General features: G+C 37.4%; 1 protein-coding gene across 33 annotated transcripts in view; it reads left to right on the forward strand.

Moving 5' to 3' along the window:
* Positions 1–13,504, forward strand: part of LOC117415467 (actin-binding LIM protein 1-like) — a 99,387-nt gene that overhangs the window by 25,403 nt on the left and 60,480 nt on the right. The window contains exon 1 of one of the 33 annotated variants that reach the window (XM_059026029.1): positions 7,196–7,515. The exons of 28 other annotated variants lie outside the window; for them this stretch is intronic. In XM_059026029.1, coding sequence (XP_058882012.1) covers positions 7,494–7,515 — 22 coding nt within the window. In that variant the 5' untranslated portion in view covers positions 7,196–7,493. Of the gene's footprint in view, positions 1–7,195; positions 7,516–13,504 lie in introns of those variants that run through there. 4 more of the 33 variants (XM_059026036.1, XM_034025891.3, XM_034025885.3 and 1 more) reach the window with 4 other exon arrangements.

Raw genomic sequence — 13,504 nt, forward strand, 5'->3', positions numbered from 1 at the left:
AATACAATGTTCGTCCTCCCACCTTTTTATATTTCTAACAGCAGCACAGGTTCTGTGATGGGATGCATGTCGTCTGTTTTCTTCATTGCTTGAAAGGATTGATTGGTAGTCGGTATTGTTTTAACTGATTTTAATTGATCACCGTCTATAATTTTTGTTGACTATATATGTAGTTGCATTTAATTGCCTTTAACCAGAAACAAAAAGCTAACCAGGTTAAAAAAAGCTTTAATTGTTTGGCAACAAAACATAAAACCCAAGCTGTGTGTTTAAGTGTGTCGTGCTGGTTAATCTCAGGCAGTAAGAAGGATGGGCGTCTGGGCTCTGCACATTGAAAAAGAAATGAAAGGTCACAGTGTTAATCAGCGATTCCTTGAATCACATCCAAAACGTTTTACATGCTCTCTAATACAGTGTGTCTGTGCACAATGGTGAGCCATTGCAACGTACTGGAGGGAACTGATCCTGTTCAATAATTAGTATAATTAAACTAGTGACAAAACAGTAAAGGCCTGACAGAAGAAAGTGATGTATTATTGTTTTAAACAAGCACTTTACCTTGAGCTTTAAAAAGGGATTCTTTCTACACATATCCTAGAATGTGTGTTTTGTTTGTTCTCTATTGCTGTTTTTGCTTTGATCATTGTTTCCAGGTTTATCAGCTAGTGCCCTTCAGTTAGCAAACAGACTTGATAGCAGAAATGTGTTTTAGTACAAAAAAAGGGCTTGTGATAATTCAAGCTTAGAGTGTTTAGCCATTACAGAGTCACCAAGATTTTATCGTGGAATCTGGGCTAAGCAGAGAATTCACAAATGATTTGTCACCTTAAAGACAAATATTTAAAGTAATGGCATACCATAAATTAAAAATAATTCAAGTATAATATATGCATTCTGCATGTAATTCCAGTGTTATTTATTCCACATCTAACAACCCCCATCAACGCCTATGGTTTGAAACAACATTAGCCAACACATGGTCATTTTACTGGATATAGGAATAAAGCTACCAGTAGACTGAATGAACTCCGCTAGAAGAGAACCAAGAAAATGACCTTTGGTTTTAGCCTCCCCTTACATTTCATTTTAATTGCCTTGCCCGTCGCCTTGAATACAGCAGACACGAAAATAACATGAAGGAGATTTAAAGAGAGATTGGCTAGATAACTAGAAACCACTTGACATCTCCACTGGATTACAGCATAAGTGTCCAGGGCTCTCTGCGTTACATAAGGCCTTTCCCTCTGTTGAGGATGGCCTCCACAACAAAGACTAACCCTGCAAAGTAACCCGAGGTTACACCTGTAGAGATGGCTTCTGATGGCTTGATGATAAAGTTGAAAGGAATGCCATTGAGACCATTTAGAATCTGGGACCGTAGAGTGGATACCTTTTCTCATGCCCCCTTACTGTGGTAATCCATGAAAATGAAGGTATTGTTTTACACCAAGCTGGCAGGTGATGACTATGGACCAGTCTGGAGAATAGAGGATGGGGATGAAGGATGAACAAGGATGCAAGGGGGCCAGCTCCAGCTTGTTTATTGGACATGTTTCAGTTCTCTTTCCAGAGAAGTGTTTCAGCACTGCCTTCTTGCCCTGGTCAGGGAGGTTGGCAGAAGGAAACTGCTTTCTCTGCAAACATTCAAAGAGGTTTAAAAGAGTTACAGAGAGATGAGTTTTTGAACGACTTCCTGGAGATTTCAATATGAAACACAGAAACAAAGCAGCTTAGAAGGATTATAACGTCTGATTAGTGTCTTTTTATTAGTTACTGACCGTTGCATTCATTTTTTTTTCTGCTGACAATATTTTATTTTATTGTATTTTTTAAATCAAAAGAAGAGCTGCCAGAGTTTATTTCTTTTTTTAGTTGTAAAGTGGAGCGTGTTCTTTAACTTGCCTGTTTGTACAGGTCTTGGTTTAGGTCCGTTTGTATGGCTTGCTGTTCTGCTCTTTATGTATATCTGAAAGTGTTTCTGGTCCTCTGTTGGTTGGGTTTGTAAAGCTGAATGTTTGTTTTGAAAAGGCGATTCAGGCAGTGCAGTAGAAATGCAGTTACTCTTATAACAGTGTGGATCAGGGTGCTGTTATAGTCAGGTAATGCTAGAAAAGGTACTGTACTGTGTTAAATCAGGAAATCAACTCTGCAACGTGGGTGAAATAGCTTCTGGGAAGTCAACATCTCTGTTACAGGGATTATATGGTTATAGTAATGTTCCGCTGTACTTTTGTGTGTAATACTGGGTGGATCTTGAGGGCCATTCACTTCGTTTGTAAAGCTTATCAAGCAGGGTGTTGTTTTCAGTTGCTAAGAAACCAGATGTGTTCCGTCACCAGCAGGAAGCCTGTGAAAGCTGAACATAAAGGAATGCTATATATATATATATATATATATATATATATATATATATATATATATATATATATATATATATATATATCAAGCTAGATTAAAATAAATAACTAATAATTAAAAATATACAGACAGAGATGTACCTCGACTTACAGTATGCTTAATACATTTTTTGTAATATATCTAGATAACCAGGATATATGTATTTTTTTTGTCCACATTTAATAGTTCTTGAGAGTGTTAAGTTCTAGCAATACATCAGAGGCAGTGTACTTGCACGGATGAGTTGTCTTTCCGTTTCCTATTTTCACTGAAGAAGGCCGTCTCTCACGGCTGTCAGTATTTGTTTATAAGGCTGGATTGTTTGGTGTGTATTTGATGTGCCTGGCAGGTGTCCCTGATTGAGCAGTCATCACTCTCCCTGCAGACCAGGACCAGTGGCATGCTGCAGTGACATTAAACAACTAGAACTGTGGAGCCCACGCACTCACACAGGCATGCCTTACTGCTGCTAACCACGGACTGCAGGAGTGTCTTCAGCTTAAAAACACACTGTCCACAGGGAATTCATATCAGAAAATAACTGCAAGGACATTTTTAAAAGCTGTTCTTCACTGTTATTCAGGAATCAGGAGGATAGTGTTTAGGGTTAGGCTTTTAGGCTTGTATTGATTTGCCCCCAGTAAAGGCGTACCAATGGGGACATTGTTTGGTGCTGGGAATTATTTTTATTTTTTTTTTTTACATAGTGTATATCATTGCTATAAATCAAGACCGACTTACAAAGAAACACAAAAGCTGCCCACAGTGTTTTCTTTACTCATTACTGGCATGTTAGCTAATGTGATTACTTACTGTTGGGCTCTATACAGGAAGCTTTCATGCCTATTCTGGTAGATTACATTAAGTGTGATGTCTTATTGGTTCCTTTAACATCAGTCCAGACAAGTACAGTATCATGCATTAATCTTGGACTATCTAATATTACATTGGGTAAGGTAATCAGGGCCTGTGAAACCAACCCCTACAGTAACATCCTTTAAATAACAAGCACACTCTTTCTGAATAGGGCCATCACTTTTGTTGAAGTAAAAGCAGAGCTTACACACATAAGGTTATCCCATAAGAGTTCTATTGTCACACCCCATCCCTTTTGTCAGATGCTATGTGCCACGGATTGATTGTTTTTCTTGCACGAACAAAACACTTACAGGAAGAAAGCAAGGCGACGTGTGCTATTGGAATGTCTGTGATTAAAGCATTTTCAGTGACGTGATGATTTAGAATGCTTAACCCTGCTGTAAGCCTTGTTTTTAATCCGATGTGATTTAAACTTCAATCCAGAAGCAGAAAAGAAGTGTCCTGTTTCTCATGAGGTCATCAAATAGATATTTTCTCTGCTCTGCTCTTGAACTCGTTTTGCCCTGCATGTCAGATGGAAACATTTCCAAAACAGCTGCTCATCCATTCCTGTTAACTATCCCTGACCTTAAAACTGGACCACAAGTACATGTTGATTTTTATAAAAAAAAAAAAGAAGAAAAAGTCACACTTTATGTAAAGACAGTGGGTCTAATGCACAAAGCTTTTATCCAAGTGCAGAGCTTACACCAATGTGTTTCTACAAAGAAAACTAAATAATAACGCTATTGCAATACTTTAGGAGCTCCTACGTGCACCAAAGTTGTTTCTTTCGAGCTGTCAGTGACATTCATCCCCTGCCACGTCTGTAAGCACAAAATCAGTGTTATCAGTAAGATGAAAAACAGATCACCTGCTGTATGCACATGTAACAGTGCATGTGTGACATACAAACAGACCAACAGGCAGAACACCTCCATATACCCTCAGATTACGAGGCTCTGAAATAATCACGCAGGCAGGCAGACTCTACACCCCCCCAGATTATCATTGTTTTTTTCTGAATACATGTACTGTAAATAAGGTTTTGGCTTAAATCCTCTCTTGAATACATGAACATTTCTCAAGTGTTATAGAGCTAAATATATATTTTTTAAAAAAAAAAGGCTCTTTGAGCTATATATATATATATATATATATATATATATATATATATATAATCTCTGTATTACCGTGCTCCTAAGTGGACAGAGATGTCTGAGCTGGGATTATCCTTAACCTCTCATCATGTAGAAAACATTCTACTTTTAGTATAATTCAATTTTATTTTTCATCCTTTCTGTATTATCCAAACAAAAAAGGAGACTGTGGAGAAAATTCCATAGCTTTGCATATGACGCTGTACGTGCATACATGCTTTCAGGTGCCTTCTCCGTGTAGTTTGGTCCTGACCTTTAGGGTATGTGAGGCCTGTGGAACAATGTGCAAAATCAATATCTTTCTCATTTTTAAATGCATGCACATCATACATTTTGTCTTATACATATTTTAAAGTGGTTCCTTTCAAACTGGTGATTTATATTACTGTTATTGAAATCAGTAAACACATGAGCATCTGTATAGATACATATCTAACACAGTGAGCATATCCAATGTTTTAGGTTATGGAAATAACCCTGCCCAGTACAGAATGCTGGTTGCATTTTAAATATAATGGTACATGGTGTTTAAAGTGCTTGTTAACATTACTGCAATCCTAATGGGGTGCTTTCATATCCTAGCCTCCTGGCTCATCCTTCAGATGAGCTCTGTTAGAAGACTGTGATAATGCCAGGCGTCAGTGAGATATCTTCATGATCAATATCTTCATAATCTATATCTTCATGATCTATTCTCATTGCTCACAAGGCCTTTGGAATCTGCCTCAGTTGTGTCCCCTTGTTCGGTGGGATGCAAATCATATTTCCATAGATTGTGTTCATCGCGCTTTTGATAAATTATAATAGTAAATTGTTTTAATCACATTCAGTTTCAAGGACCTAACACTGACACAATGTTTTTGTATTTAAGGGGGACATTTATTAATTTTCAGCAGTGGTCCGAACAAAAAATGGGGGGCCACTTCATAAATACTAGAACATTTTTGATTGGGTTAGGGTTAGGTTTAGAGTTAGGGTTAGGGATTGGGTTAGTGTTAGAGTTAGGGTTAGGGATTGGGTTAGTGTTAGAGTTAGGGTTAGGGATTGGGTTAGTGTTAGAGTTAGGGTTAGGGATTGGGTTAGGGTTAGAGTTAGGGTTAGGGATTGGGTTAGGGTTAGAGTTAGGGTTAGGGATTGGGTTAGTGTTAGGTTTATAGTTAGGGTTAGGTTTAGAGATAATATTAGGGTTAGAGTTAGTTAGGGTTAGGGTTAGGGATTGGGTTAGTGTTAGAGTTAGGGTTAGGGGGTAGGGTTATGGATAGTATTAGGGTTATATCATGGAAGAAAATTACATGTTAAGTACATTGTAACTATGCATAACAACATTGTAATTATGTGTAAGTGCACATGTATTTACTGAGTAACTAATATGTAAATACACAGTAATTATAGACTCTTCATGTAAGGTGTTGCCATTGGCTCTACTTGGCAATATACCGACACATTGTCATCATTGCAGAAGTGTGCGTCCAAACTAACAATGGAAAAGTAATTCCCCAAGCATGTTTACTGTGTATAAGAAACTGGGGATAGTGGTGTCATTCTTAAATGGTCAGATTTATGGTGTTGCTGCCTGAAGTCATTGCTAAAGGGGAAAAGCAAACCAGCTGTCAGACTGTCAAGGTTTTGCAGAACTATCAAATTCTGTGACCAAAATTCAATCTCAAAATATACACTACTTAGCTGGTTTTCATAACAGGTCCCTTAAGCCACAGAAAAGTAGCCATGTTGTACTGAGAATTCTGAGTCAGTCAAATTTGCCAGTCAAATTTCAGATTCAAAACACGTGTTGTTATTGCAGACCTAGTTCAAGCTTAACATAGTGTGCACACATTTCCACATTCCTGCTTCAGGGAATACGATTTGTGACAGCTCAGCTTATATATATATATATATATATATATATATATATATATATATATATATATATATATATGCACTAAAATAAAATAAGGAATACAAATGTTCTGTCCACTCAAGGCTTTGCAGTTGCTGGGTCTTGTTAGCTTTTGAAACTGTAAAGCAATACAAACTTAAATCCTATACTGTAACTAATAATGATGTATTTATTATTTCTAAAAGAACAGCACTTACTTTCTACTACACAGTCTTACAGATATGTCTATGTTCACAATACTGTACATTGCAAGTGGTCTTCTACAAGAAGTGAGAGCCCAGGAGTTGTGTTTCCAAAAGTCCTGTAATCATGTGTTATTGAAACACTTTTATTCAGATTTTTTTTTTTTTTTTACAATGAAGCATTCAAACTTTAAGGGCTGTGAAGTGCCTCTGAGGTGTTTGATAATAGCTTTGTAATTGTATTGTAATACTATACTGGGGTCACAGGAGGGTATAGAACAGGGCGTATCGCTTTGAAACATTTAAAATACACTTTGTTCACTTTGAAAAGGCTCCTGTTTGTCCACACCCATTAGAGTCACCCATTGTCTGCTGGACTGAGAGAGAGCTCGTCTGAATGCATGCTGGTTTACTGAGTCTGTGGGACAGGTGGGAGACACACAGTTAAATATTTCCACTGAAAGGGACACAGCTTATCGCTTATATATATATCATTTTTTTATAAAAAAAAATACATGAAAATGGCATTATCTGTTAACATCAAAATCAAGTTAAAACCCAATTATATCAAAACTTTAAACTCAAAGCAACAACACAATCGAAGTAGCTGGATCAAATCCTTTTCATTGTATTTTTTCTTTCTCTCTTGATCTCGTCAGTTCCCCGGCTGGCCTCCCTTTGAGGAATGTAAGGTGGTGTCAGGAGCTAGAACAGATTAAGGAAGCTGGAATCTGCATTTGCGACACGGCAGCAGCTGTGACCCGTTTAATGCAGCAAAAGGGGGCAGAGTCCACATTGGAAATGTGCTGCCATTCCTGACAGAGAGGGAGAGGCAGTGAGACAGGCAAGCAGCACTCTCTGGCAAGCCTGCTCTGACTGCGTACAGTGGATAGGGTGTCTCCACCTCCAGGCTTAACCACAATCTACTGGAGACTACAGTACACACTCATACCAGAGCTCTACCTTTTTAAACCTCTGTACTGTGGATAAGGAGATCAGATGGTCATGGTAAAGGAGCAAGGTACCGTACAGTGACTTTTGAATGTATTTAGTGTACATTGACTATCAGTTCAAACTAACAAAGTATGTGTTTGTGTATTTGTTTGTTTTTTTGCCTGGGTATTGCAAGGAATTAGGAGTGAATGTACTGCTTGTAAAGTAGTAGAGTTTAAAAAGGTGCGTGGATTGGCTATACGGTAAAGGACAATTTTATCGCTTGAGTTTAGGAACTTTTCTATTAGCAATTGTACTCTGTTTTAAGCGCCAAGAAAGCAGAATGTTTGTCTTCTTCCAAACTACAAGCTATTCTGCTGTATTATTACACCAGCAATAGGTACTATAGGCTATTCTACTGTATTATTACACCAGCAATAGGTACTATGAGCTATTCTACTGTATTATTACACCAGCAATAGGTACTATGAGCTATTCTACTGTATTATTACACCAGCAATAGGTACTATGAGCTATTCTACTGTATTACACCAGCAATAGGTACTATGAGCTATTCTACTGTATTACACCAGCAATAGGTACTATGAGCTATTCTACTGTATTACACCAGCAATAGGTACTATGAGCTATTCTACTGTATTACACCAGCAATAGGTACTATGAGCTATTCTACTGTATTATTACACCAGCAATAGGTACTATGAGCTATTCTACTGTATTACACCAGCAATAGGTACTATGGGCTATTCTACTGTATTACACCAGCAATACGTACTATGAGCTATTCTACTGTATTACACCAGCAATAGGTACTATAGGCTATTCTACTGTATTACACCAGCAATAGGTACTATGAGCTATTCTACTGTATTATTACACCAGCAATAGGTACTATGAGCTATTCTACTGTATTACACCAGCAATAGGTACTATGAGCTATTCTACTGTATTATTACACCAGCAATAGGTACTATGAGCTATTCTACTGTATTATTACACCAGCAATAGGTACTATGAGCTATTCTACTGTATTACACCAGCAATAGGTACTATGAGCTATTCTACTGTATTACACCAGCAATAGGTACTATGGGCTATTCTACTGTATTACACCAGCAATAGGTACTATGGGCTATTCTACTGTATTACACCAGCAATAGGTACTATGAGCTATTCTACTGTATTATTACACCAGCAATAGGTACTATGAGCTATTCTACTGTATTATTACACCAGCAATAGGTACTATGAGCTATTCTACTGTATTACACCAGCAATAGGTACTATGAGCTATTCTACTGTATTACACCAGCAATACGTACTATGAGCTATTCTACTGTATTACACCAGCAATAGGTACTATGAGCTATTCTATTACATTAACATTGCAGTTGAAATGAAAATATGAATTGTTATCGGGTCTAACGTGTTCTGTCTGATGTGTTTTTTTTACTGTAATGACAGTCATACAATTAATGCATTAGGAAACACGACATAGAACCTATTCAGATAAGGGTGCTTATTAAAACAGAAAGGGTTCAGGCAATATTGCATTGATGATGATTCATATCTTCATGAACAGCTAGTACATTCCTTGTGAATGTTGGTTAGATTGTAGCTACTTTGGAGGCTTACTGATTCATTACACCAACCCTTGACAAAGACTTCTGATGACTTCTTGTACGTTCTGAGTGAGCTGGTAAGGCTCAGAGCTCATTTACGTTCAAATGCTCAGATAAGGATATTATTAGGTTTAGGGTAAAGGTCTTTTAAATCCGAATAGGAATTTTTTGGATTGTGAGGGTCATTCCCAGTTTAAGGGTTACTCACAATATGAGAGGTGCTTGGAGGTCCATACATGCTATGGATGTGTGGAGATTTTTCTATAACAAAGTCAAAATGCCTTGCTTAGCTGCCACAGTGCAGTAAGGTTTCCATGCAAAGGGGAATTCTTATGAAATAGAGAAGAGCACATTATTTCCCTGACAATACAAATACAATGTTTATGTGCTTTTCTCAAATAATTTACTGTTCACAGGTCTTTTCTCCTGAATGAAAACCACTTGAATTATTGCAGGAGAAAGCAACTTGCAAAGCTGACCTATTGGCCATGAATTATTGAATCATTTTAAAAACAGCCTTCTTCCATGGTACTGTAGCTCTCTCTAAGATATAAAATCCCAAACCAAAGCTTCTGTTAAGCTGCTATAATAATAATAAAAAATAATATTTATTACTCGCTATGCAGTACGTGCGTCATTCCAGTTCTAGCCAGCAGTATCCCTTCGTAACGCATGTAATGTACATTGGAGTTCTGATTACATTGTTGCAGCTTATAAGAGATTCACATCTACTGGGGTTTTTATTTATTAGTTTGTTTGAAATCCAACTATTTAAAATAAAGTGTCCTTTTGGATCGGTAGCAGCTAATGTCTCTTTTCATGTCCTATTTTTTATCTTGAATTTGCCAGTGATGTGAACTGACAGGTTAATCTCCCCTCCTCCTGTATTGGAGCTCTCTGAAGTAATGTCTGAACAGAGTGGGAAGGTTATTCCAACAGAGGACATCGGAACCTTGCTAAGCATTGAGATGTGACTCAACTTGCGTTCGACTTTTGCAAGATGCGTTAATTATACAGAAGTCTGATGGAAGACATGTGACACATTGACATGTGGTTTTGGACTTCATTTGGTGGTTTGGTGTTACACTCTTTTGTGAAGAAGCACTTTTCAAATTTCTATGATCCACGTTATTAATCAACCTGAATGTTTAAGTAGAGTCATTATCTAAATTGTATTACTAGTAACAGTAAACTCAGCAACACATTGTGAATAACCCTCGCCTTACCTTAAGTAAATCACTAGCAAATAGTAAACAAAGCAACGTCACTTCAAAGTTCAATCTGGAATAAACTGTCTGAAACAGCACCATTATGTGTAACACCTGTATAACTGCAGTTTAAACATGTCTATGCAGTATTTGACCTGTGTTGTAACTACAGTGTACTTATAATTGCAGATTCTTTGCAGGTAACAAGCAGTCTACAGTAACCACAGCTGGTTGTGTGTGATGTATCAGTGTCTTCTAGAAGGTAGGCTTTCCTTCTATCCTAGAAAGTACGTTATAAATGAAGGACAGTTCTACATCACTGTCCTCATCTCATCACTGTCCCCTGTCTTCAGACTTCAACTGTCTCCTGGTAAAGAAGATAAAGCATGTGTTTAGTCTGATGGAGGGTTATTTGGCTTGTGCAATGATAAGGACATTCTTCAAAACCTATGGCTAGTGATGAGATGTGAGAATCTCTAGAGGCACGCTGGCTTAAGTTTCATGAGACTTATGAATGCAGATAATGGTGCCCCCAGCCTGAGGTATTTTTGATGGGGCCTCAGTGTTAAGTACAGAGTTTGTACACCTGGCAGTGTCAAATTGGACTTCCTTCATATTACAGAAACAAGGTGTTATTTAACCATATTCAGGAAGGCCATTTCTATTAAAAACCAATATCCGTCTCTCAGGAAAGGCAGGTTTCCAATGCCAATGAGTCCTCAGAAACTCCAGCTCCTTTCAGTAGTCCTGCTGTTTAAAGTAAGGGTAAAGATTGTCTTCCAGCTCTCTGTTTTCTCAGAGGATTTTCAAGTGCATTTTAGTTTGGCAGTTAATGGCATACTCAATAATTTAGCAGAACTAACACCAGACTAATTCAGGTTGCTGGTTTCATCTGTTTTGGCACACAGACTACCCATCATACTTCTGCCCAAGCTACAGTATGTTAAATCTGAACCCTATTCTAAAGGCATGTATTAATAATACTGTTTTATTCTAAGTGCAATGGACTCTATCGTCACTTGCTGTCAGCTTAGTGGCTGTAGTCTCTTGTTTTTAAGTTCTGAAGCACTGAAGAATGCTTCACATGCTTACTCCAGAGAAACCTAGGTGGATTAGCACTGTGGCTTGTCGTTTTATTACATATGTATGATACTGAGGAATAAACTATTTTAATTTAACAAAGCTGCAAATAAGACCATCCTATATGCCTTGGAGTGTGTGTGTGGTGCCCTGCGATGGACTGCCGTCCCGTCCAGGGTGTACTCTCGCCTTGCGCCCTGTGTATGCCGGGTTAGGCTCCGGCTCACCGCGACCCTGTAAAGGACTAAGCAGTAAATGATAATGGATGGATGGATGTATGCCTTGGTGCAGTTCAACAGATCCCCACTTATACCTGATTTGAATCCCAGTAAAATGCTTGCATAGATATGGATGTTAAGGCAGCAATGTGCGAGCAGGTTTGTACTTTCAGGCAATCCCTCCTGATTGGCCGCCATGCCCTGTCAGGTAGCGGATATGTGAACTGTTTGAAAATGATTAGATGATTGGTCTTGTTTCCTGTAGATGTAGAGTGTACAGTAGACCATTTACTATTTAGGTACAGTGGTGGTGATTCAAGCCATCTCCGTCTTGAAATTAGATTCACGCCCAGCCTCCACCCTCTTACACATGTAGAGTTATTTACTGTAAAGATGATATGATTGCAGTCCAGTCATGATAAAGCGGCTTCTTGTGGGTGCTCTTCTATTTTAAAAGATGCTCTCAGAATTAACTTTGTATTTTTTGCCTTCCAGTAAAATAGCAGGCATTGGCTTGTTTCACCATGTAGCCAGTGATATCATTAGTTGTATTAGAAGGTCTATCATCAGTAGTTTACTTTCCTAGTCTTTTCTTATGAGCATCCTGGGGAGCCACAAGAATGTAAAGCAGACGGTGTCAGGCTATGAGATGCAGTGTGCTGAGACTAACTGCAGGGCAGGCAACAAGCCAGATGGTAACCGTTTAGTCACATTTGCATACTTCATAAGAACAGAACGTAAATGAAAAATTCCCTGATTGATGGAGTTTTGCAGACAGGATTTGCTCAAGAGACACCATATAGACAGTGTTCTGAAAACCAGCTATACTTTAGTGCTGGTGCTGTGCTGGTGAATAAAAGCAATTTCTTTAAGGGTCCATTTATTTTATTTTATGTTGTTATATTTATTTATTTATTTTATTTTATTTATCTTATTTATCTTATGTACATGTTGGCACTGAAAATAGGAGTGGTTTTTAATCTCATTGTACATGTGTATAGTGACAATAAAGGCATTCAATTCAATTCAATTCAATTCATACTGAAATTTCATTGGCCTAATTTCATTTTGTTTTTGCATGCGTAACGATGGTGATAACCATTTCCATGCACTAAATCGTGTACAACACATACAGTACTGTATATACCAGAAGTGAAAAAATACAAATGATAAATAACAGCATGCGAATGATCAACACATACAGTACTGTATATACCAGAAGTGAAAAAATACAAATGATAAATAACAGCATGCGAATGATCAACACATACAGTACTGTATATACCAGAAGTGAAAAAATACAAATGATAAATAACAGCATGCGAATGATCAACACATACAGTACTGTATATACCAGAAGTGAAAAAATACAAATGATAAATAACAGCATGCGAATGATCAATACATACAGTACTGTATATACCAGAAGTGAAAAAATACAAATGATAAATAACAGCATGCGAATGATCAACACATACAGTACTGTATATACCAGAAGTGAAAAAATACAAATGATAAATAACAGCATGCGAATGATCAACACATACAGTACTGTATATACCAGAAGTGAAAAAATACAAATGATAAATAACAGCATGCGAATGATCAACACATACAGTACTGTATATACCAGAAGTGAAAAAATACAAATGATAAATAACAGCATGCGAATGATCAACACATACAGTACTGTATATACCAGAAGTGAAAAAATACAAATGATAAATAACAGCATGCGAATGATCAACACATACAGTACTGTATATACCAGAAGTGAAAAAATACAAATGATAAATAACAGCATGCGAATGATCAACACATACAGTACTGTATATACCAGAAGTGAAAAAATACAAATGATAAATAACAGCATGCGAATGATCAATACATACAGTACTGTATATACCAGAAGTGAAAAAATACAAATG

Source organism: Acipenser ruthenus, chromosome 7 (assembly GCF_902713425.1).
Source record: "Acipenser ruthenus chromosome 7, fAciRut3.2 maternal haplotype, whole genome shotgun sequence".
Lineage (NCBI taxonomy): Eukaryota > Metazoa > Chordata > Actinopteri > Acipenseriformes > Acipenseridae > Acipenser > Acipenser ruthenus.